This window comes from Mastigoproctus giganteus, chromosome 9, assembly GCF_048544385.1.
Source record: "Mastigoproctus giganteus isolate SK-2022 chromosome 9, ASM4854438v1, whole genome shotgun sequence".
Taxonomy (NCBI): domain Eukaryota; kingdom Metazoa; phylum Arthropoda; class Arachnida; order Uropygi; family Thelyphonidae; genus Mastigoproctus; species Mastigoproctus giganteus.
The window spans coordinates 160,985,646-161,011,473 of NC_143583.1; the positions used below are offsets into that span (position 1 = coordinate 160,985,646).

At 39.4% G+C, this 25,828-nt stretch overlaps 1 protein-coding gene across 1 annotated transcript in view; it reads right to left on the reverse strand.

Moving 5' to 3' along the window:
- The window catches only part of LOC150080848 (peripheral plasma membrane protein CASK-like), a 669,094-nt gene that overhangs the window by 611,858 nt on the left and 31,408 nt on the right, over window positions 1–25,828 (reverse strand). Inside the window, exons 3-4 of the mRNA XM_090381386.1 lie at window positions 9,391–9,496; window positions 907–984 (exon numbers count right to left, since the gene is read on the reverse strand). Coding sequence (XP_090237512.1) covers window positions 907–984; window positions 9,391–9,496 — 184 coding nt within the window. The remainder of the gene's footprint in view (window positions 1–906; window positions 985–9,390; window positions 9,497–25,828) is intronic.

Genomic DNA, 25,828 nt, shown 5'->3' on the forward strand with positions numbered 1-25,828 from the left:
TTAATGCCACATTTTTTTTTTTTTTTTTATCACACAGGCAAGAAAAGATACAAGGTCTAATTTGGCATCTCTCATCATGCAAGTAAAATCATCATCAGGCCATCAGAAGCCGTGCTGATGAGGTGAGACAACTCAAATTGTAATCTTAAAATTTGAAAAATCATGTTTCATTACATTTTGCTAGGTTTTTTACGTGTGCTTTAAAAATTGTAAACAAGTCCTATTATAGACTAAACTAAGATGAAGGTTTGCTATAAAAAAATAAGAAAATGATTTGCAGAGTTATGCATACTGCGCATTCAACTACACATGATACCAAAAAATACAGCAAGATATTCATAAATCACTGCAGTTGTAAGCTCTCTTCTGACCTTATGTGGGTATCCCAGAGTGCAAACAAAAAATAAATTATTTAAATCTCCAATATGAGAGATACTGATCTGGAATTCTGAAATAAAATGAAAAACAATGAAAGAAATTCTAGGGTTTGTATATTTGCACTATACTGAAAATAAAAGGCAATAATACTTCATGAAAGTGTGAGTGTGCATGCATATACATGTGCACAAGCTTGTTTGTTTGTTATTTGGTTTTTAGGAGCATTAGCAACTAAGACCATATTGCTCCAGGATATGCGGTGGTCATTCCCTGACCTTTCTGCATCCTCCATATTTGGTGGTCACGGGCTCGAACCCCGGTCTAATCAAGAAGCATGTGCTAAGCACTGCTGCTCCTGCCCACCTGGCTATGGAGGGTGCACACAAGCCTTTTATTTCTAGTGCAGTACCAAAACAACTCACAGCAATACTGCTGCATATATCAACAGTATTATAGAAAATACATATATTTTCCTTTTTGGTTTTTTCTTTAGTTTAGTATAGCAAGAATGAAGAAATGTATACTTACCTTGCAACAGCTTCACTATAGACAAAACCTGCTGAAGACCTCTTTACAATCTCAAAGCAGAGATCAGCACCTTCCATACTATAGGAAATTATAACTGTTATTATTGTATATATGTAATAGTGATTATTAATAATTAATTATGTAACATTAACATACAAGGACCATAAAGACAACATATTATATTCCTTGGAATATCAAAAACGTCATGTTTTTGATATTTATTTTGATATCAAAAAGTCATGTTGTGGTGAATTCAACATATAGCTGGCATGAAATGTTGACATATTTGTATCATCAATAAGTCACAGCACATACAGGTGTGTGTGTGTGTGTGTGTGTGTGTGTGTGTGTGTGTGTGTGTGTGTGTGTGTGTGTGTGTGTGTGTGTGTGTGTGTTTTGCCGAAGATTTCAGACATCTTTTTGAAACTCATTTGGGCATCTGCAAGACATGATACATTTTTATCCCAGCAGTTTGAAAATGAAGACCACATAAAGGAAGAAAAACAACCTCAAGCAGTAATTTTGTTTTTATTCCTTTTTCAGAAAATGCACAAACTCTCTGGGTGACAATGCAATATACTAGTGGAAATTCACAAGAATAGTAGCTCATGAACTTAAAAGATCTGGCATTCTGTTGAACAAATTCTTTAACCACACTTGGAAGTGTTCTCAAACAAGAAGAGAGCCCTTGCCTACAAAAAGGTAAGGGCTCTCCTCTTAAGATAGAAAAGACTAGCCTGCAACCAACTTGCCCTGGACAAGCTGAAAAATTCTAAAAGACTACAAAAGCAGAGCCACAATAAAATCTCTATGAAAGAAGAAATATTTAAAAAGTGGACCAAGCTCACTTTTCAACAGACTGACCAACTGCACCCACAGTTCCCTGTAACACTTTTTGGCCTTCCATGCAAACCGTCAATATCACTCTTAACCATAACCCAAAGCTATCTGATGAAGACTGTCAAAAAACTACTGTCAAAAACTATGAATGTCATATATTACAGACCCCCCCCGGTACACTGGTGTGCAAAATTTAAGGACCAGTCAGGTTTTCACCTGTAGCTTCTCACAGGTATGGCCTGGATATGGGAAAAGCATATCAAAGGAACCTCGTGAGGTACAGAAATGATGAAAGAAACAACACCAACACAACAATGGAAACAAAACGGTACAGAGGGACTTTATTCAAAAATGGCAACATAGCCATGATACAGATGCATCACTGCCAAAGATGGAACAAAGGGAAGAGGTGGTCCTCAGTAGGAGATATGGCCACCCCTAGTGTCGATGCAGGCTTTACACTGCCTGTCCATACTTAGAACAATGTTTTGACAAGTTCTTGACAATGTCGTCCATTCCTCTGTCAGCTCGTGAAGATTTTCTGGTGGGTGTGGACATGCCGCTAGGTGTCTCCCGAGAGCATCTCATATGTGTTCGATGGGATTTAGATCGGTAGAAAGGGCAGGCCAATCCATAAGAACACTTTCCAAAAGCATATCAACAGCTGCAGTGCATTGAGGTGTGGCATTATCAAGCATAAACATGAACTCGGGGCCAATGGCACCACAGAACAGATGCACATGGGGAAGTATTACCTCAGTACAGTAGCGTGCACCGGTTACAGTACCACCTTCCAGTATCTGGAGTTGTGTTCAGTCAGTCCTCGTATAACACGTGTTTACATTACACGAATTCAATCATACACGATTTATAAATAGGGGAACGATATCTTATATAACACGAACCTTAATTCGCTTATGCACGATTCGCATTTGTGTTTACAAGAAATGGCAGTTGAACGCAGAATCACCCCAACCGAACGCAACACGATAGGAATGAACACATTTCACCATAATAAGGTAAAAACCCACACAATTCCAGCTATCGGTATTATCACAAATGCAATTAGATCGAGTTTACTACCAGTTTATAACAGATTCCACTAGCAGAAACACAACTGGAAATTGTTTTTGTTTTATGGCAGTAACCCCTAGAAATGTGCTTTAGTAAAATGTGAGGTGTTAATAGTGTATCTCTGCCTTTATGGTGTTGTTTATTCAGTTGCTACAAGCATGCAGCTTTGTTTATGTGTATCAAGCGTGCCTCCCTCGGTTTGTAATTGTGCTTTATTCCCTAAAAATGAATAAAATACTTAAAAGGTGTGAAAAGGAAGCATCCTGGTGAAGACACTGCAGATTCAGAGAGAAAAAGAAAAGCAATACCGATAAACAGAGGCGGACTGGATCAAAAATTCTTACCCGGGAAAATTTATTGTGGCCTCATACTATGGTTTATGGCCAAAATCACCCCGGCCTCCAGCACACCGGGGTTTCCCCCGTAAGGCTTATGGCCAGTCTGCCTCTGTCGATAGAGAAAAAATATGAAATTGTGAAACGCTTTGAGCGAAATGAAAGACCATGTGATATTGAATGTGCTACAGACCTAAATGAGGCAACGCAGAGAATTACAAAGAATGCAGAGAAAATAAAATAAAAACAACTTTGATAGCAGGAACAACTCAAAGTGTAATTAAAAGCCATTAGATTAAGACACAAAGAATTGGAAGAGATCGAATGGCTGTCATCTGTCTGGATGGAAAATCAAACAAAAAACAAGTTTGCTTACGATAGAAGCAAAAGCATTAGCAATATTTTATTACGTAATAGTCGTAATAAAATACATAAGTATTTTTTTACGATTGTTTATTGTTTGGTAATGTTTTGGTTAAAATGTGTGTTCAATCTTGGGTGGTCGGCACCTAACCCTATTTTTCCCATAGGGCCTGTTGTTTATATTGCACGATTTTGCATTGCACGAGGGTTTCTAGGAACACAACTATCGTGCTATATGAGGACTGACTGTACGTCCATCTAAGATATCTTGGAGGAACGTGGTGGTACTGTAACCGGTGCACACTACTTTACTGAGGTAATCCTTCCCCATGTGCATCTGTTCCGAGGTGCCCTTGGCCCCGAGTTCATGTTTATGGATGATAACACACCCCAACGCACTGCAGCTGTTAAGATCACCAGACGAGAACACCTCGACTGCCATATCACTCCCTTTTGGTGATGTTTGCGGGGTGATACCGTGTGCCAAACTCTCACCAGATTAGCTGACGTCCAGAATTGCTTCCGAGACTGAATCTACTCTCATCAGTAAAGAGTACCTTAAGTAAAGGTTTTGTAATTGTAACCTTTAGAAATAGTGTTGGTCCTTAAGCTTTGCACACCAGTGTACATATCTTCAATAGAATCATTGAAAGTGGAAAGATCCCAAAGATCTGGAACACGTATTTTGTCCGTCCATTCCCTAAATGCAGAGACCCCAAGCGGCCACAAGATTTCAGGCCTATTGCCATCAGCTGTGGGTTCCTTCAGATATTTGAAAAAGAAATTCAGCCCTCCACTGCAGACCACTGTTTCAATCACCGGCCCCCATACCTCAATACCATGATTAGGGGGAGATCTACAAATAGTAACCTCATGGATACCATTATCAGAATCCAGACAGCACTCAATGACAGGACACAGCTAGATGGGTTTTTTTTTTTTTTTTATATTAAAGCAACCTATGAGAAAATAAATATAACATCTCTAATCACCATTCTCCAGCATTACTTCAACATTACAGGAAATATTCTCAGCATAATTAAATCAATCCTGGAGTAGAAAGATGTTGTTTGTTATTTGGTTTTTAGGAGCAACAGCAACTAAGGCCATATTGCTCCGGGGATATGGCAGTGGTCATTCCATGACCTTTCCGCATCCTCCATATTTAGTGGTCACGTGCTCGAACCCAGTCTAATCAAGAAGCGTGTGCTACGCACTGCTGCTCCTGCCCACCTGGCTACGGAGGCGCCTAGTAGAGAGAGATCTCATCATCTCACACTGTATCTTCTGGACAAAGTGCACTACTAATAGGGGTATCCCAGAAGGAAGGGGGAGTCCTATCATCAACCTATTTGCCACAGTGCTAGAGCCTTTTCTGGCAACCCAAACTGATTTCCAGTAATATGCTGATGACCTGAAATTTTATATCCTCTAACAAAAAGCAGGTTCTTGCTACTCTGCAGGCAAATAAAAAATCATTCAACCAAATGTCATTCACCTGGAAGAAGTAACACAATAATATCAACATTACCATCAACGGATCACCCATTAAAAAAAGTTAAAACGGACAGGGATCTGGGATTAGTATGGCATGAGGGTCTCACATTCCGGGTACACTTCCTGAACATGAAAACAAAAATGTATTCTGCTATGTAGGCAATCCACCAAGAACTAATGGGGATACACAATGCTGAACTGGTCAAGAAATATATCCTTCTATGTCTTTACCCCATTCCTCTTTATGCAGCAACTATTTGGTCATCGGCCCCTATAACACACTTCAACAAGTTCCTCAGCCAGGAATACTGGCTCCTGAAATGGCTCAACTGGTGGACTGGCAACCAGTACACTATTTCTAGGGCCCAACTCAACATCAACCTCGAAGTCACACCATGGAAACAACGAATTGTGGCAGCTAACCTTCTTGCACAGGCCAGACTAATTACAGGACAACCTTGATATCAGTGACCTAATAAAAACTCCCCGAATTGCCAGAAGAAGTCAAGTGGACACAAGGCTCCCGCTGAGTATCAGTTTCAGCAACCTCAAAGGCCTGAGACGCATGTTCCAGGAAACATGGTTGATTTGATAAACAGTCTAACCATCGACCTCGATAAATTCTGCTAGCATCATACTTACAGATGCCAGAAACTAATGGACATATACATAAATCTACCATTATGACTCTCAGGGACACCACCAAATGGAAAATATGGACTGCCTCAACTAAGGATATACCTGCTTGTACATATACTTCACTTTTTATCCAGCACTTACTTATAATCAAATATTATCTTGCTTAGTTTTGGATACTATGGTATTCCACAATTTTCAGGTATGTAATTAAAGAATTCTGTAAATACTGTTCCTTTCGGGTTAAGTACACATGTGGCTCCATGTAACCCCACACTTGTGTCCGTGCCTTAACCCGTGAATGTAATAATCACTCCCCTAGCTTACTGATGTCTCCAGGGGGTGGCTCTAAACAGATAAACAGAGCAATAAACAGATAATAATAATAAATAATAAAAAGATAATAAACATTCCAAAAATGGTAAGCAGAGAGAGGTCTTGAATTTGTCACATGAGCAGAGGGGAGAAATGCAGCGCTACGTAACATCTGATCTTCAGATGTCTCTAATAACTCTAATGTTTTAAAGCCAACAGGTGTTACCAGCCTTGAGGGAAATCAAATTTTCAAATGTAATTGTATTTTTTCTACTATTACATAAGTAGTTTTAATAAAAATAATAAAGCTGTTTAAAAATCTGACATAAGAGAGATATTTTAAAGTCAATTTTGTAATCAGGCATAAAACATTCATTAAAAAAAAGTCTTATTTCAACAGAAAAAAAAGTTAATTTACAGTGTTATTAGGACTAAAAAAAAGTCTCCCACAAGGATATAATGAAGCTTGATCAAAAAGTATCAGCAATACTGCCAATACGCTTGTCAAAAAGAATCGCATGGCACAGACTAGAGTTGGCACAAATTTCCAACCTGCATGACAAACAAAACCTAAAACAAAAATTTAACAAATTTTAAAACTATTTTTAAAAATATTTCATGCCATAGGAATAAAATTGAATAAGTGTAGTAAATAGTCTTTATGACTATTATAAAAAGTAACAGTACTCTTGAAAGTTTGTAATGAGAATTTTTTTGCTGCATAATTTTGCAATAGTCATGGCTTTTGCCACCAGACAGACCATAGAATAAGCTTTTAAGCTTCTCTTCACACGAAGAAAAAAAATTTTTTTTTTATAGTACAGTAATACCCCGACTTACACTACCCCGACTTACGCGAACTCGGAGTTACGCGGTTCTTGATTTTTTCGTTTGGCAACGCTGCCGCCCACTATCTTCAAGGTCGTCTTTCATATGTTATCGATATATGGTGCGACGGCGGAGAATGAGAGCGAAAGATGAACAAAATTCAACTTTGCTGCTTTTATGTTTTTTATATCAGTGAAGAGGAAACACATTTCACCATAATAACGTAAAACCAACACAATTCCAGCTATCGGTATAATCGCAAATGCAATTAGATCGAGTTTACTACCAGTTTATAACAGATTTCACTAGCAGAAACGCAACTGGACTTTTATTGTTTTATGGTAGTAACCCCTAGAAATGTGAGGTGTTAATAGTGTATCTCTGCCTTTATGGTGTTGTTTATTCAGTTGCTACATGCGCGCAGCTTTGTTTATGCGTATCAAGCGTGCCTCCTCGTTTTGTAATTGTGCTTTTTTCCCTAAAAATGAGTAAAATACTTAATTAAAAGGTGTGAAAAGGAAGCGTCCTGGTGAAGACACTGCAGATTCAGAGAGAAAAAGAAAAGCAATTATCGATAAACAGAGGCGGACTGGATCAAAAATTCTTACCCGGGAAAATTTATAGTGGCCTCATACTATGGTTTATGGCCAAAATCACACTGGCCCACCGGGGTTTCCCCGGTAAGGCTTATGGCCAGTCCACCTCTGTCGATAAAGAAAAAATATGAAATTGTGAAACGCTTTGAGCGAAATGAAAGACCATGTGATATTGCACGTGCTACAGGCCTAAATGAAGCAACGGCGAAAAGCACATGACAATTGCAAACTTGACAGGTTGAAAATTGAAAAGGGCTCAATTGTAAAGGGCTTAAAAACTTTAGAAAACATAGACTCCAACGTAGAACGCGTTATAGCTACAAAGCAAGGAATAAAAAAAATTATTAGCTTGCTACGAAGAAATTCTGCGTGAAAAAAAGAACGCGCTGTGTCGTCAGACGAATTTGTTAGATTTTATGAAGCCATCGACATCGAAATAACTTTTTAACGTAAGTAATTTGTTTTTTTAATACATATTTTGTATTAATATGTATAAAGAACTGCAATTTTATTAATATTTTTCTTCTAAACTAGTGTTTATGTTAGTCCTTGGTCCCAATTAAGCAAAATTTATATGTATTTATATGCAAAGTTGTAATCCGACTTACGCGAATTCGACTTACGCGATTTTCGTCGGACCCACCTATCGCGTAACTTCGGGGTATTACTGTATAAACTATTTATGAGTTGCTGTGTGCTAGTACATTTTCCTACATGTGCCATTTAGTTGGTGGAAGCTAGGCCGCCATAGCTGAGTGGTCAGGTGCACGGGTGCATAAGTACACGTGCCTTGAGTGACCTGGGTTCAAGTCCTTGACTGCTGAATACGGTGCTGTTTCTTGTATTCTCTCTACCTTGTGAACTCCTCTGACCGTGAGGTCATCCTGGAGTAAAAACAGAAAATTTATTTTATTTATTTATACAGGCAGTCGAACATCAATAGCAGCTTTGCAATTGTAAATGAAGGAAAGTTGTTTTGCTGGATGGAGAAAGCTAAATGTGTAATGGAAATGCTCTAAACTATGTTTAGAAAATGCAAAGAAATGTTTTTCTCTTACAAGACAGAATTCAATCATCAGTCTATTAAATGACGTCACCCAACTTCTTGCTATTGAAAAGGAACTGGACAATTTGAAAGTGATGCTGATTATTGTGGATGATATATATCATTTTGCTATCTAAATCTAAAATAAACATCAAAAATAAATAAAAAAAACATCAATAGCACTAAATTCTACCCGATACCACCTGTTCCTGGAGAAACATTTGTGCTTCTTAACATGAAAGTCCAACCATTTTCTGCAGAGTGCACCAAATATCTCATAACAATATAAGGTCTAAAGTAGCTGGTGTTGTGAAAATGTTACTGCAATAGTGGAAATGAGAAATCTGAGCCCCCCCCACTCTCTAGATACAAGTCCTTGTGATTTATATCTAGATGAGTGGACACATCATCACAACAAGATGTCAGACTACTGCAAGAGAGGGTAACTATCATATACTTTAAAATAATAAAGCTCAGTTTTTTTTGTTTTGATTTTTTAACATAAGTATGGGAATCATTGAGACAAAAAAAAAAAAAAAAAGTCCAGCATATTTAAAGTCAGAGATCATCTTCTCCTATGTTGCTCTGCAGCATACAGTCCATGTTTGCTTCAATCTTCAAACACGCTGAAGTAGCTTGGGACTCTTTCTTTCTTATATCCAGTAATATAAGATGAGCAGCTGTAGGGTATTATATCCCCTAACTTTGAGTAATAATTTTCTTACTAACTTCTACTTCTAACTTTCTGTGTGCTAGCCTGTGACTACTCCATTTTCAAATGCCAATCTAATTTGCAAAATTCCAACCATTATATTTAGAATGTGTGAGTTTAAATACAGTTAAAATGGAATGTCTGGCTGATACCAGTTCAATCTTTTTACAGGTGTTCAAATTAATATTATAAGAACAAAGCACAAAGTAAATTAAATCTATGATAAAAAAATTGTAAACTTACTATTCAAAGACCATGTACAGCATGCCTTCTGAGCTGTAAGTTTCTAGCAACTCAACTATATTAGGATGTTTCAACATATGGCAAATTGTAGCCTCTCGTTTCAAATCTAAAGAGAAAAAATAAATGAATCAGTGCATTAAAGGTCTAACACATTCAAAAAATATTTTTCATATAGTAAAGTCATATTTAAAGATAATTAAAAAAAAAAAATCACCTTAAAAATAACAACACTTAATGATGAAAGATATTTTTAGCCAAATATTATGTGAAGTCATTTAACAAAACTTAAGAGGATGATCAGAAAAATGCTCTACTTTTAATTACTCATAATTATTTCAATATTTTACTTAAAATATTACTTCTGGTGTTACAAAATGTGAGAATTATGACTTTTTATCATACAGTTAAAACCTCACTAATTCAGACTGCTTTTTTGTGTACTTATTTTACATATGCAGAGTGGAGGCTTCATAAGTAGAATTTAATGATACAAATTTTAAGACTTTTTGAAATGGCTTCACAATTACTTTGTAAAATAAATAAAATAATGTAAAAGGAAATATTAGATGCAAATAGGGAGGAAGAGACATAACACAAAAACTGGCAAGGCTCTTCACAAAGTGCATTAGAAAAGGTGTAACGCCTAAGCAGTGGAATAATGCAATCATTGTTTTGCTGCATAAGAAAGGAGATAAATCAGAAATTGGAAATTACAGACCAATTAGCTTGTTATCCCACATCTACAAGTTGTTCACAAGGGTCATTACTAACAGATTAGAAAGAATACTTGATGAGAATCAACCGAGAGAGCAAACTGGCTTTAGGACAGGATTCTCAACTATGGATCACCTTCACGTAATATCACAGCTAATGGAGAAAGCAAATGAATATAAAACGCCATTATGTTTGGATTTGTGGATTATGAAAAGGCATTTGACTCCATACAGCATAAGGCAATGTTTCGGGCACTGGAAAGACAAGGCATAGATACCCCATATATTATGATTTTGAAGAAAATATATGAGAGTGCTACTTCCTTTATTAGACTAGACAAAGACAGTAGGAAATTTAAAATCGAGAAAGGAGTTCGACAAGGAGACACAATATCTCCGAAGCTGTTTACTGCTGCCCTTGAGGAAGCTTTCAGAAGATTAGACTGGTCACAGAAATGAGTGAACGGAGAGTACCAAAACAATTTACGATTTGCAGATGACATTGTGGTCATAAGCCATGATCCCAATGAATTAGAGGAAAATCTTAATCAGTTATGCACAGTTAGTAAGGATTTTGGACTAAAGATGAATATGGCTAAAACAAAAGTAATGATGAACAAGTATGCCACGGAAAGGGAAATAATGATTGAAGGAGCAGTAATTGAAAAGGTGGAGTCATATACTTATCTGGGACAAGTTATTAGCTGTAATAATGATAAATGGCTGGAAGTCAAGAGAAGAATAAATTTTGGATGGATAGCATTCAGGAAATATAGTCACATACTGAAGAGCAATATCCCAGTTTGTCTGAAACGTAAAATAATGAACCAATGTATACTCCCCACCATGACTTATGGAAGTGAAACTTGGGCACTCACCAAAAGAATGGAAGAGAAGCTGAGAACTACACAGCGAAGAATGGAACGAATTATATTGGGAATCAGACTGTTAGATAAGAAGAGAAACACTATGGTTCACGTGGATCACATCAATATCACGTGGATTAGGCAGCAAACTCAAGTAAAGGACATTCTTATCAAACCTAAAGAACTAAAATGGTCTTGGGCAGGACACATAGCTTGAAGACATGATGACAGATGGACTAAGAAAATAACAGAATGGTACCCAAGAGGAGCTAGAAGAAAACTTGAAAGACAAAGGCAGAGATGGATGGATAGATGAAATTCATGAGGTTGGATGGCCAGTGCTCAAAACAGAAGGAGGAAAGTTGCTGGAGAGGCCTTCATCCTGCAGGGATTGAAAATGACTGATGATGAGATGCAAATAAAAAAAAAATTAAAGCATTGTTATTGCTAGAAAATGTACCTGGCACATCCTTCAGCTGAAATTTTATCAACAAACAATGGCTATATCAAGTGCCATTTCTTAGCTTTGTTTGTTATTTGGTTTTTAGGAGCATTAGCAACTAAGGCCATATTGCTCCAGGAATATGCGGTGGTCATTCCCTGACCTTTCCGCATCCTCTGTATTTGATGGTGACGGGCTCGAACCCTGGTCTAATCAAAAAGCGTGTGCTACGCACTGCTGCTCCTACCCACCTGGCTACGGATTAGCCTCCATTTCTTAGCTTCCAATATCATAGCCATTATACAACCTATGGATCAGAAAGTCATACTTGGCTGAAAACATTTGTATTGAAGAAAGCAAACAAGAGTGTTTGGTTTTGCATTAATAATTCTGAAAAAGAGAAAGACTAAACATGATGAGAAAAAAACAGTGGCCAGTAATCAAAATTATAAAATAAAAGGTGATATATACAACTGAGCTGTAAGTCAGAACAAAACTGAGAAATATACAATAGTAAGTGCATAAAAAAAGATAGTAAATGATTACAAGTAAATTAGTGATTTACACAAAATCAAAGAATAAAATGTGTTACATAACAGTGGCAAAAAAAGGACAATAAATTGAGAAAATAAGAACGTGATTAAAAGAAAATGAGACTGGATATCATATGGCATCAGAAGAAGAAGAAGAAAAGCAAAAACATTCTGGTATGTAAGTAAAACAGAATGCAAAGAAGAAAGTAAATCGTGAAGCCAGAAGATGCCTCAAAAATGTTTTGTATTAAAAGTGATAAATGATACAAGGATATGTGTGTAGAGCATCAACAAAAAAACAGAAAGAAAGCACTACCAAGATCATCAGCCCAATCAATTTTGGGAAGAATTTGTATAAACGCATTTTAGGGCTTAAGCCTCAGGCTACGTGAAAGTTTAACTGACATACAAGTGCAAGAGCATTATGTTAGTATGCAGTCAACTCTAAAAATTTGAAAATAGCATTATTTTGGGCGTATCTCATATTGTGAATACCTTCGCAATGAGTTGCCATGATATCGAATAATTAACACTTCACTAATAGAGAAGACTATTGTCACTTATTCTCAGCAAATACCACCACCTAGATGGAACAATTTCAAGTAAATTTGGCCTTTCCTTGGTGGGTGGGTAGGTATTTTGTGTAATGCAATGATGTTCATTATGAAGGTATTTACAACAAACATGCTCATTGTGAAGGTATTCACAATATCAGATATACCTAAAATGATGCAGTTTTAGCATTGGCACATGATGCAAGAAAGCAAGCTTATATAGCATCAGTCAAAAAAAAAAAAAAAAACACCCTTATTTCGGCCATCCACTGGAAGTTTGTTCTAGCAATCAACCACCCACAGACTAAAGGCAAACTTCCGCACATCTATCCTACAACCGTCTTTCCTCAATTTGAATTTATGCCCTCTCAGGCAATTATTCTGAGCAAGAGGAAGAATCCCATCAGCATTGAGCATACTCAAACCATTAAAAGCTTTATACATCTCAATCAGATCACCTCGCAGGTGCCTAGTCTCCAGACACTGTAATTTGCAAAACTTAAGCCTTTCTTCGTAAGAGCAACCCATAGTTCCATTCACTAATCTTGTTGCCCTTCTCTGTACTCATTCCAACAGCTCTACATCCTTCTTAAAACGAGGCCTCCAGACCTGTATACAGTACTCAAAGTGTGGTCTGACCATTGCCTTATACAAGGGGATAATCACCTCCTTATCCCTGCTAGAAAAATTACTGTATATCATTGACAAGACACCATAAGCTACTCTTGCAGACCGTCTGCACAGCTCAGAAAACTTCATATCTGCCTGCCTGCACAATTACCCCCAAGTCCTTTTCATTCTCTACTGCTGTCAGTGTAGTACCACAGAGTTGACATGATGACAGATGGACTAAGTAAAGTCCAAAGATGGTTCAACTGTTGATGAACTCTAGAATCCTCCAGAGTTCATCAACAGTTGAACCATCAATATCAAAGGGTACTAGGAAAGTTTTGCAATACAGCTTTGTTTATTTAATTATTTCAAAGTAATTTCCTCTACATTCAATACACCTCTCCATCCTCCGAAATCAATCTTTAAACCAGTTCTGCCAAGTTTCACTAGGGAGTAAAGCACACTCGTTGTCCCAAGCCCGTAGAAGGTCCCCATCACTGGAAAACCGCCTCCCTTTTAGCTTCATTTTCACATGCGGGAACAGTGCAAAGTCGCAGGGAGCAAGGTCTGGACGGTAGGGAGGGTGCTCGAGAAGTTTCAGTCCTGTCGTGGTCAAATATTCGGTGCAGGCTTTGGCGCGGTGAGCTGCAGCATTTTCGTGATGGAGGTACCAGGTGTCCATTCTTGACTTTGGCCGCAGGTTCTTCATAGATCCAATGACTTTAGGCAGGCATTGTTCAGTATACCACTTAGCTGTGACTGTGTTCTGCGTGTCCAAAATGACACGTTCCACAATTCTACTCGATTTGAAAAATACAGCTATCACTTTCTTCTTTACAGATCGGGATTTTCTGACAATTACGGGTGTGTCGTCATCATCAAAGACCCAAACTTTGTTTTGAGCCTTGGTCGGCAGATCGTAATAATACATCCAAGTCTTGTCACCTGTCACGATGTTGTTCACATACCGAGATTGTCCCTTATCAAACTTTTTTAACATCTCCCGGCACCAAGTCACACGTCGTGTCATCTGCTCTTCAGTCAGTTGATGCGGCACCCAGAGAGAACAAAGTTTCTTCACGTGCAAATGATCTTGCAGAATCGAACGAATTGCTGGTGCATTTAGGCCCAAAGTATCCTCTATCTGTTGGTAGGTCACTCGCCTGTTTTCGTCAAGCATTTTCCTCACAGCAGTAACATTTTCCTCCGTAACTGACGTTCGTGGCCTTCCCCGCCTCTCAGAATCCTCCAGAGTGAAATTACCCCTTTGGAATTCTCTATACCACCTGAATATCGTTGTACGATGTGGACAATCATCATCTAGTGCAAGAGTCATTTCTTCTAAGCACTGGTCTATGGTTAAACCACGCACGAAATTATACCGCAAAACTGAACTTATCTCATTTTGTGACCACGATGCCATCGCAAGCACTTTACACTCTCACTACTAGTGAATAACTGAGCCCATCGACTTGGCGCGGCGGCTACTATGCACGTATGAACATGTCTCAACATGCAGCAACAAGCAGCTTCCTGTGATTCATTGTTGCATCATATTGCAAAACTTTCCTAGTACCCTTTGTACTCTGGAATTACAGCTTCCCATATGTAGTACTTTACATTTGTCAATATTAAACTTCATTTGCAACCTCTCAGCCCATCTGCTCCACTTTTCTGGATCCTGTTGCAGCAGTGTACTGTCATTAGTGTCATTAACAACCCTGCCAACCTTTGTGTCATCTGCAAACTTGGACATTAAGCTTGATATAACCATCATCAATATCATTTATAAATACAGAAAACAACAATGGACCCAACACTGAACCCTGAGGGACTCCACTAATAACATTAGTCCATGAAGAGCAGTGTCCATTGATTACCAATCTCTGTCTTCTCCCACTCAACCATCCCTTTATCCACAGCAGCAATTTGCCTCCAATGCCACACTGCTCCAATTTGTGCAGCAGTCTTCCATGTGCAACAGTATCAAAGGCTTTTCTAAGATCCAAATATATGATATCAAAGTTATTCTTTGCATCCAGTTCCTTTGTGACTACAGTATAGTATCCAATCAAATCAGTCAGACAAGACTTCCCCTTAACAAACCCATGCTGTGTCCGAGCTATAAGTGAAGTCATGTCTAGATAATCCTGCAATGCTTCTTTAACCAGTGCCTCCATTAATTTCCCTGGAAATTAATTACAGACCTGTTAAACTAACTAAAATTACAGACCTGTTAGTTTAACAGGTCTGTAATTACCTGCGTCTCCCTTTGATCCTGCTTTGTGAAGTGGGGTCACATTTGCACATCTCCAGTCCATAGGTACCTCCCCTGAGTCCACGGAAGCTCTCATAATTATGGCTAAGGATTTGCTTACTTCCTTTGCCACCTCCTTTAATATAACTGGATAGATTTCATCCACCCCAGGTGCCTTTCTTGTGTTTATCTTCAACAATTTCTCCTCCACTTTACTCTCAGTTATTACAAGATTATCTAGCCTGCTGCCAGAGTTGAATACACCTCTGATATTCCCCTCCCTGAATAACTCCTCATGTGTGAATGTCGATGAAAAATATTCATTTAGTTTGTTAGCTGTCTGAGCAGGATCATCAACAGTTGAACCATCAATATCAAGTGGACCAATCTGATTCATCCCGTTCCCCCTAGAGTTTACATAAGTAAAGAACTCTTTGCTGTTTCTTTACATCCTTTGCCAAAGATTTCTTGTAATCTGCCTTCGCCTGCCTAACCTCCTTTGTAACTTGGTTACAGACCAGCTTATATCTATCATAGGCTTCTGTGTCTCATGTTAATTTATATGTATTCCATGCATTTTTCTTCTCTGTCACATGTCTATTTAGTTCATCTGATATCCATTTATGCCAAAATCTTGAACAATTTCTTTGTTGGTATGAAAAGCCTAGTAGCTTCCGAGATTAATTCTTTAAATGCTTCCCATTTTGAATTTGCTATTGGTAACATCATCAGAATAGAATAGAATTTATTCTATTCTATTCTGATGATGTTACCGTATAGAATTTAAATACTGTCTCAAACCACCGTAGTCAACTTTACTAAAGCAAAAACCCTTCCCTTTTACCCTTGATGGCAGTTACCTCTGAGTAAATCCCACTTCAGCACATTGTAATCACTGCCACCTAGTGGTTCCTTTATATCCAGATTCTTGATGCATGAAGAATCATTACTGATAATCAGATCAAGAGTATTGCTCTCTCTAGTTGCCTCCCAAACATGCTGCTGTAGAAAACAATCCAATAAAACCACAAAAGCCTTGCTAGTGTGTGAGTGACCAATCCACAAATTCCAGTCAATATCCGTGAAATTAAACCCCCCCCCCCCATTATAAGCCACTCTAATTTACTGGCTCACTCTATTTCTCTGCACAATTGCTCATTATACTCATCAGATTCATTAGGCCTATAACACACACCTATTCTCATTTTTCCTTTCCCAGTGTTTATGTCACACCAAACAGACTCAACATTCCATTGTCCACCAACATTAATTGGATGCACTTCCTTAGACTTTATGTCTTTCTTAACTAACAGCATAACCCCTCCTCCCTCGCTGTCCTGTCTATCCTTTCTGTACACACTGTACTCCCCAAATTCCAGTTCCGCACTGCTTATATCTGTGTGACACCATGTCTCATATTCCAACAATATCTGCCTTCGATGCCTTGATCAGCATTTCAAATTCATAAAATTTATTTACTATACTTCTAGCATTGGTGTACATGGAAGTATACATGCACCTGTTCTTACTCTTAGTTACCCTAACACAGCCCATGTATTTATTTGTTCCATGATGACTCCCAGCAGCTCTTGAAGTCCCCAGCAATTTGCTCTCTAGACTATTGCTAATTACAACAGAAGCAGTGCAAGAATCGCTTTCATCTCACGCTGCGGCTACTGTTAATTTTTTAGTCTGTGAATCCCCCCAAGCTAGCAGTTTTCCAACCCACCTAACACTCCCTCGATAGCATCAGCAAATATTTTTGCACCCTTTCTATTTAAGTGTATCCCATCCCTGTAGAAGTAGTCTCTCCTGATAGCAAGCAGAGACCACACTGAAAAAAATTCTACCCCATGAGCCTTGCAAAATCTCTCCAGGGCCGAATTGATTGACAAGGCTCTCATCATATACTCCTTCCTATCGTGTCTGGGTAGAATTGTAAACTCTCTCAAATTCAATCCTAGGTCATGACTTTTTTTTCAACATTGACCTGTACTTGTTAAGTAAATCTGCAGATCTCCTACTCTTAAGGTCATTAGTGCCAACATGTACAACAATATCACCTTTTGTGCCCTTAAAAGATGATACCTGCTCTACAACGCCATCAATTTTTGCATCTGTAAATAGGCCTGTTGTACTGGAATCCATTGTACATAAGAAATAATAATAACATATATATCCAGTAAAATATAACTTTAATTAAATAGTTTGAAGCTTTCGAGGCTGAATGTGCCTCTTTGTCAACAAATTCTAATAATGGCAACTTTAGAGATAAAAATTATTTTAACGTTGTTAAAATTATTTTAATGGTTGGCCATTCAACCATTTGATTGGTGTTCATTGTTGCTGTGTGGACATGTGTAGTTTTGCCTCCAGCACTTATCTAGACTTAAAACAGTTGTCTCCAAGATGGGGTGTAATCTCATGCCTTTGGAGCAGTTCATGGCTCTTGAATTACACAATATATTAAGTGACTCTAACCAGAGGCAGTGTGACGAAAGTGTCGGGACTGGTCAATTACTTCGTAGTTGTGCTTGGGATTGAGGTCATGGTGGGTCGACCAGAAGTGTCCCACAATTGCGGACTGGTCGGTCTCAGCAAGACCAATCAATTTGTCATGTTCTGCAAGGCGGTCTTGAAGACGTCTCGAGGTCTCTTCTATGTAGCAGCTGTCACAATCTTTGCAGGCTAAACACTGCATCAGAGAGGGGTGACCAGAGCCTTTACGTTGGAAACTAGAGAATGTAAGTTTCTAACAGGTAGCTGCAGCATTTTATGTTGTATTCTCGAAGGATTTTTGAGATCTGCCCTGAAATGCCCAGATAGTGGGGACTATAGGCAGTAGACACATTGTCCTAAGTTGATGGCGGTCTCAGGTGGACTGTGAGCTCCTGCCCTTGTAATAAACATTTGTCCAATATGTGGACTGGATAGCCACAATTGATCAAGTCTGTCCTCACTCTAAAAGTCTCATTGCGCCTGGCTTCATCTGTGCTGGAGTGGCTCTAAGCCCTGGAGAATAGAGTGTGGGCAGTACTGTTGAGATGGCTAGGGGCATGGCCAGATCTGTAGTTGGTGAAATGTCTGCACCACGTTGGCTTACGGTATACTGAGGTTTCTAGATGCGGGCCAACACGTTTTATCAAGACATCCAAGAATGGGAGAGATCCATCTACTTCTAACTCTAGAGTGAACTAGTGGGAGCAGGAAACCAGAGGTCTGGTTACCAAAAGGTTTCTACCACGGGTGGCAATTGTTAGCCCAAAGCCACCTAAGTGATATGCCCCTGGACTTTTTCAACATTTATATTGAAGGTCACGGCGCCCTAAAGACAAAACTAACCTCCTTAGGCCTGATTGATGACCAAACTGCACCTGTGGCGAGAGTGAAGACTGGGCACACATTCTATATGAATGTATAATATATGACATCTCCAGAACAGAGCTAATAGCACAGATTGGCCCCCTTCCCAGGGGAGAAGAACATCTGTTCATCATCGAAGAGGAAAATTATAAAGCCTTTACATCTTTCACACAGACAGATGTAAAGGCTTTACATCTCTGGATAGTTCTGTGCATTCCAAATGCACAGAACTATCCAAAGAATGGCAATTCAACTCCCCAGCAATTAAACAATAATCAATAGTTAAAATTGCCCAAGTTTCCCACCACGCCCAGATGATGACTTAAAAACTGTCAGGATAGCAGTATTCTGCACCCTTATAGAAACCTGACATGATAAACCTCCCCAGGATTACCCTGTCATGTGTAGGAACCTGGGACCCCAAGCCAAATAAGTAACCACGTAGGGGAGGGAAATGTACAGGCAGCCAGGGAAGCAAATTAGCTGAAAAATATCAGTAAGCTAGTAGCAAAGGGATGCAATGTAGAATGAAAGACAGAATGAATAGGCTGGGCACTGAGTGAACTAGGAATTATGGTAAAGGGGAATAAATGGCAGTTTTGGTGAAAGAAAGAGTGACTGCATGAAAGAAAGAGAGAATGTGGGAATGAGTGGAAGAGCAAATGTAATTGGCCGAAAGAATACAAAGTTAAAAATAATTTAAATTACTTTATATATGCTAACAAACATATAATAACAACACAAACACTGTATTCTCCACTGGCCTGCAAAAAACTTGCGGCTAGGCCTGCACTACAACTGAAGAATAACAGTAAGTTGAGGTGCCCAGAGAGTGGCAGTGCAGTGCAGTGCAGAAAGCAAGAATTGAATATAAATGAAATAAAAGCCAGAAATGAAAGTGTGTGAGAAAAAGAACACAAACCATGAATGCTACAGTTAAGTACACACTAGGCCCTAGTTTTAATTAGTATTTAAATTAATATTACACATCATTGTATCTCTCCCTGATGTGTGAGAAAATGATGAATGAGTGTGAGTGAAAAAAGAGAGAAAAAAAAAAAATATATATATATATATGAAACTTGAAAGGAAAAAAAAAAAAAAAAAAAAATATATATATATATATATATATTTATATTTTATATATATATATATAAAATATAAGACAAAAGTATTAAAAAAAATATACATATATATATAAAAATAGAATGCAAGTAAAATGAGAATGCAAATTATGAATGAAGTAAATGTGTGTCTCTCTCCCACCCCTTTGCCTGGTGGGTTCCGCACTGCCAACTAACATATCCCAACCCCGGAGCAGGATGGGCAACTTGACCTTCCTACCGGATTTGAAACTATAAACCAGTTCCCTTTAAAACCCCATCCCCGGGCAGGGGAGAAAGGAGACAGGTCTCTGTCTCCTCCCTCTCTGCCTCCCCCCCATACTTCGCCTGGTGGGGCTCGTCTCCACTGACCACTTTGGGGATGCCTATTCTAGCGTCCCTATTCTTGTAGCTGTTTCCCCCCATCTTCAGTCTCCCCCCCTCTCACTAAACAGACCGAGTATACCCTTTAACAATGCTGCCAAATCCTAATCAACGTCTAAAAATTCTACCATTTTCTTGTAAATCTCTTTTGGCCAAATTCTAGTGTACACCCTCCCCCCTCTTTTTTTTTAGGCCTTGCCACTGGAATCCTTGGAAATTAGGTGGCAGAGCCTGCCAGAGTACTTAAATAATCTACTAACCTGCCTCCTCATGGCAAAGTGTGGGCAACAGTGGGTCCCAATAGGGGCCCAACAGCTAAATGGTCAGAGAAGTAACAGAACATAACACTACACAACAGACCACTCCCCACTCACTTTTTAAATCTCTGGCCTCCACAAAGTTCTGTGTCACTCACAAGGAATACAATGTGCAGATGGGGGGAACCCCTGGTGTCATCAGACAACTAACACATTTTACACTTTAGAGTGAACTGGATGAACACTGACAAGGAATTGAGATACTCTAGCAATGTTGTTTCAGAGCCACATGGGATGACAGTGAAGATGTCATAGACGTATCTGCACCCATGTTGTAATATGTACAGGTGGGTTCGGGAATACCTGTTCTTCCAATTCTTCCATGGAAATGTTGGTCACGACAGAACTAACAGGGGGCACCCATGGCAGTGCCATGTATCTGCTAGTATAAGGAATCCTCAAAGGTAAAGATGCTGCCTGACAAGCACAAGTTGAGGGCTGTACAGATGTTGTCTGTGGACAGCGATGTTCTGTTCGGTAGGTTTGGGTCATTCTCTAGAAGCCTCTTGGTACAGTTTATCGCCTGTTGGACTGGGATCGATGTAAACAGGGACACTACGTCGAATGACGCCATAACCTCGTTGTCAGAAATTGAGAGCTCTTTAATAAGGTGATTGAACTTGCTGCAGTTAATGACAGTGTGGGTGGTAATATCCTACAAGTGAGGAGTCATGCAATATATTTGGATAGTTCATATGTAGGAGCATTGCAGCAGGACACTATGGGTCGGAGAGGAACACCTGGGTTATGAATCTTAGGTAGGCCATAAAAATGGGATGGTTGGCAGCCTGTGGCATGAAAAAGCTGCCGAGTCAAATCAGAAATTTTCTTCACTTTACACCATGCATAGACAAGCTTATTAACGTATGACCCCAGACGTTCCAAGGCTTTGACATCACACTGTCCTATTAGACCGGTCAGCCTACCTAGAGAAAGGCTCTGTTCCTCCTGCAAGAACCCAACGTCTATGAATCCATGACGGATCCACCCATCAAAGTCTTGGGCCATCTGGAGTCATACGGTAATAAACTTGTCTGTGCAAAGAAAATTTCTGCTTCGACTCGGCGGCTTCTTCATACCACACATAAAACTACTCCAGTTTTATGGCCTACCTAAGATTCATAATTCAGATGTTGATCTCCGACCCATAGTGCCCTGCTGCTGCAGCTGCAATGCTCCTACATATGAACTATCCAAATATATTGCACAACTCCTCACACCTCTTGTAGGAAATACCACCCACACTGTCACTAACAGCGGCGAGTTCATTCACCTTATTAAAGAGCTCTCAATTTCTGACGAGGTTGTGGTGTCATGCGATGTGGTGTCCCCGTTTACATCGATCCCAGTCAAACAGGCCATAAACTGCACCAAGAGGTTTCTAGAGAATGACCTAAACCTATCAAACAGAACATTGATGTCCACAGACAACATCTGTACCACCCTCAACCTGTGATTGTCAGGCAGTGTCAATTACCTTTGAGGATTCCTTATACCAGCAGGTACATGGCACTGCCATTGGTGTCCCTGTTAGTTCCGTCGTGGCCAACATCACCATGAAAGAATTGAAAGAACAGATATTCCAGAACCCACCTGTACCTATTACAACATGGTGCAGATATGTCGATGTGCAGATATGTATGGCACCCTCAACCTGTGATTGTCAGGCAGTGTCTTTACCTTTGAGAATTCCTTATACCAGCAGGTACATGGCACTGCCGTGGGTGTCCCTGTTAGTTCCGTCATGGCCAACATCACCATGAAAGAACAGATATTCCAGAACCCACCTATACCTATTACAACATGGTGCAGATATGTCGATGGCATCTTCACCGTCATCCCATGTGGCTCTGAAGCAACATTGCTAGAGTATCTCAATTCCTTGCCAGTGTTCATCCAGTTCACTCTAGGGTTAGAAGTAGACTGATCTCTCCCATTCTTGGATGTCCTGGTAAAACATGTGGGCCCACATCTAGAAACCTCAGTATATTGTAAGCCAATGTGGTGCAGACAGTTCAACTACAGATCTGGCCATGCTCCTAACCATCTCAACAGCACTGCCCACACTATTCTCCAGGGCTTGGAGCCACTCCAACACACGTGAAGCCATGTGCAATGAGATTTCCAGAGTGAGGACAGACTTGATCAATTGTGGCTATCCAACCCACATATTGGACAAGTGTTTATTACAGGCGCAGAAGCTCACAGTCCACCCAAGACTGCCATCAACTCAGGACAATGTGCCTACCACCTACATTCCCTACTATCTGGGCATGTCTGGCCAGATCTCAAAAATCCTCTGAGGATACCACATAAAATGCTTGCAGCTGCCTGGCAGAAACTTACATTCTCTAGTTTCCAACGTAAAAGCTCTGGTCACCCCTCTCTTACGCAGCGGTGTAGTACACCACATAGCCTGAAAATATTGTGACAGATGCTACATAGAAGAGACCTCGAGACATCTTCAAGACCATCAGCAACGACAGATCGATTGGCCTTGCTGAGACAGACCAGTCCACAATCACAGAACACTTCTGGTCGACCCACCATGACCTCAATCCCTGGTCACTTACGAAGTAAGTGGCCAGTCCCAACATTTTCGCCACCGCCTCTGGTTATAGTCATTTAATGTATTGTGTAATTCAAGAGCCATGAACCGTTCCAAAGGCATGAGACTACACCCCATCTTGGAGAAAACTGTTTTAAGTCTAGATAAGCGCTGGAGGCAAAACTATCACGTCCATGCAGCAACAATAAACACCGATCAAATGGTTGAATGGCCAACCTCATGCCCTCACACGCCTCACTGCACGCACAATTCTGTGTCCATTAAAATAAATTTAATCTCTAAAGTTTCCATTCTGTTATAATCTGTTGACAAAGAGGCACGTACCACCTCAAAAGCTCCAAACTATTTAATTAAAGTTATGTTACTGGATATATATTTTATTATTATTTCTTATACCGTGGTCCTCTTTCACCTATCCTCTTTGCATAATATATCCCCCATCTCCCTGACATTAGAGTCACCAACAATAACTAGTTCCTGTGAAACTAGCGCATTCTGCCTTGGAGATTGCTGCTGCTGTGTTGTCTGATGCAGGAGTGAGCTCTGGCATTGAGATAGGCAGCCAACAGCTTGATGGGCCTTCTTATTAACTGTTGAAGTTAAACATAATAATCTATGCAGCTATATTAAAGGAGGCAGAGAAAGAAGTTTGCAATCCTTTAGCATAATTATTGAGAGCATCCTTGGATTCAGGGAATGTCCCTCAATCTGGAGATGCAGAAATGTATCCTCTATTCACAGAGTGGGATCAAAATCAAAGGGTGACACAAGTAAATACACACCTGTTAGTTTAATTTCTGTTACAGGGAAATAATGGAGTCACTGGTAACAGAAATAATGCAAGATCATCTAGAAAAGACAGCACTTCTACTTCAGACACAGTGTGAGTTTGTTAAGGGGAAAATCTGGTCTAACCAATTTGATTGGATATTACAATGTGGTCAAAAAGGAACTGGATGCAAAAAATAATTTTGTTTTCATATACTTGGATTTCAGAAAAGCTTTTGATAAAGTTGCACATAAAAGGGTGCTGTACAAATTGGAGCAGTGCAACAATAAGGGCAAGATGTTACTGTGGATAAAGGGGTGGTTGAGTGGGAGAAGACAGAGTGTAATTAATTGACACAGCTCTTCATGGACTAATGTTATTTGTGGAGTCGCCCAGGGTTCAGTGTTGGTTCCATTGTTGTTTTATATATTTATCAATAATATTGATAATGGCATATCAGGCTTAATGTCCAGATTTGCAGGTGCTACAAAAGTTGACAGGGAACTTTGGATTGTGTTACTATAGGGAGTTAGATATTGGAGATTTTGACTTATGGTGGTCTTTAGGTCTAGTTTGTTTTTAAACAACATCGTCTGTATCTTAGTTGGGTTGATGCGCAGTTTGTTTAGGGCTGCCCAGGAGGAAAGGTCAACCAAGATACGCCTGGCATTGTCTTCTATAGCTTTGCAGGAACATCCAGACACCAAAATTGTGAGGTCATCCACAAAAAGCTATGATTTTGGTATTTGGGAAGGACCAGGAGAGCTAGTCCTGGAGGATCATGTTTCACACCAGGGGGACCAAGAACAGCAGTAATGACAGTATGCTACTGCAACAGGATCTAGAAAAGTTAGGCAGATGAGCTGAGAAATGGCAACTGAAGTTTAACATTGACAAATGCAAAGTACTGCATATGGATAGCAGTAACCCTAGAGTAACTAACAACCGTGCGGTACTACACTCAATATAGTGGAAAATGAAAAAGACCTGGAGGTCATTATGCATTCAGATATGAAGTTTGTTGAGCAGTGAAAACGGGCTGAAAGAGTAGCTTATGGGGTCTTGTCAATGATATACAGGAATTTTGCTAGCAGGGATAAGGAGGTGATTATCCCATTCTATAAGGCAATGGTTGGGCCACATCTTGAGTGCTGCATACAGGTCTGGAAGCCTCATTTTAGGAAGGATGTAGATCTGCTGTAACTGGTGCAGAAAAAAGCAATGAGATTGCAGCTTCTGGCCTGAAAAGTGATCAGATTGAGTTGTTTAAGGGCTCTGAATGGATTTAGAAAGCTCAATGCTGATACCATTCTTTCTCTTGCTAGACTACACACAAGGGAATATTCAAATTGAGGAAGGATGGTTATAGGGTACATGTTAAGAGGTTTGCCTTCAACCAGTGCGTGGTTGATTGCTGGAACAAACTTTTATCTGTTGTTGCAAAAATGTGTGTTTGTATAAATTCAAGGAAGAACTACACAAATTATTATTGGAGGGGATGGATGGGTGATGTGGGAGGGCTTTTTTTTTTTTTGGCTGATGCTTTATAAGCTTACTTTCTCGTATCATATGCCAGTACTACTACTACCACTAATAATAATAATAATAAATTTGAAGTTCGTCAGGTTTCATGCATGTGCGCGTGCGCGCGCACACACACACACACACACACACACACACACACACACACACACACACACACACACACACACACACACACACACACACACACCTCTTAGAATTATGTGAAAAAGCACCTTATACCATCTTAACTTTCTTAATCAACACAGAAATAGGTGGACTTCTATTGCACATAAATTATTTGAAAAAGCACCTTATACCATCTTAACTTTCTTAATCAACACAGAAATGGGTGGACTTCTATTGCACATAAGCCACTGATCCCATTGGCACCCTTTAATGGTTTTAGTATCCAGTGTTGCATTCCTTTCTCTT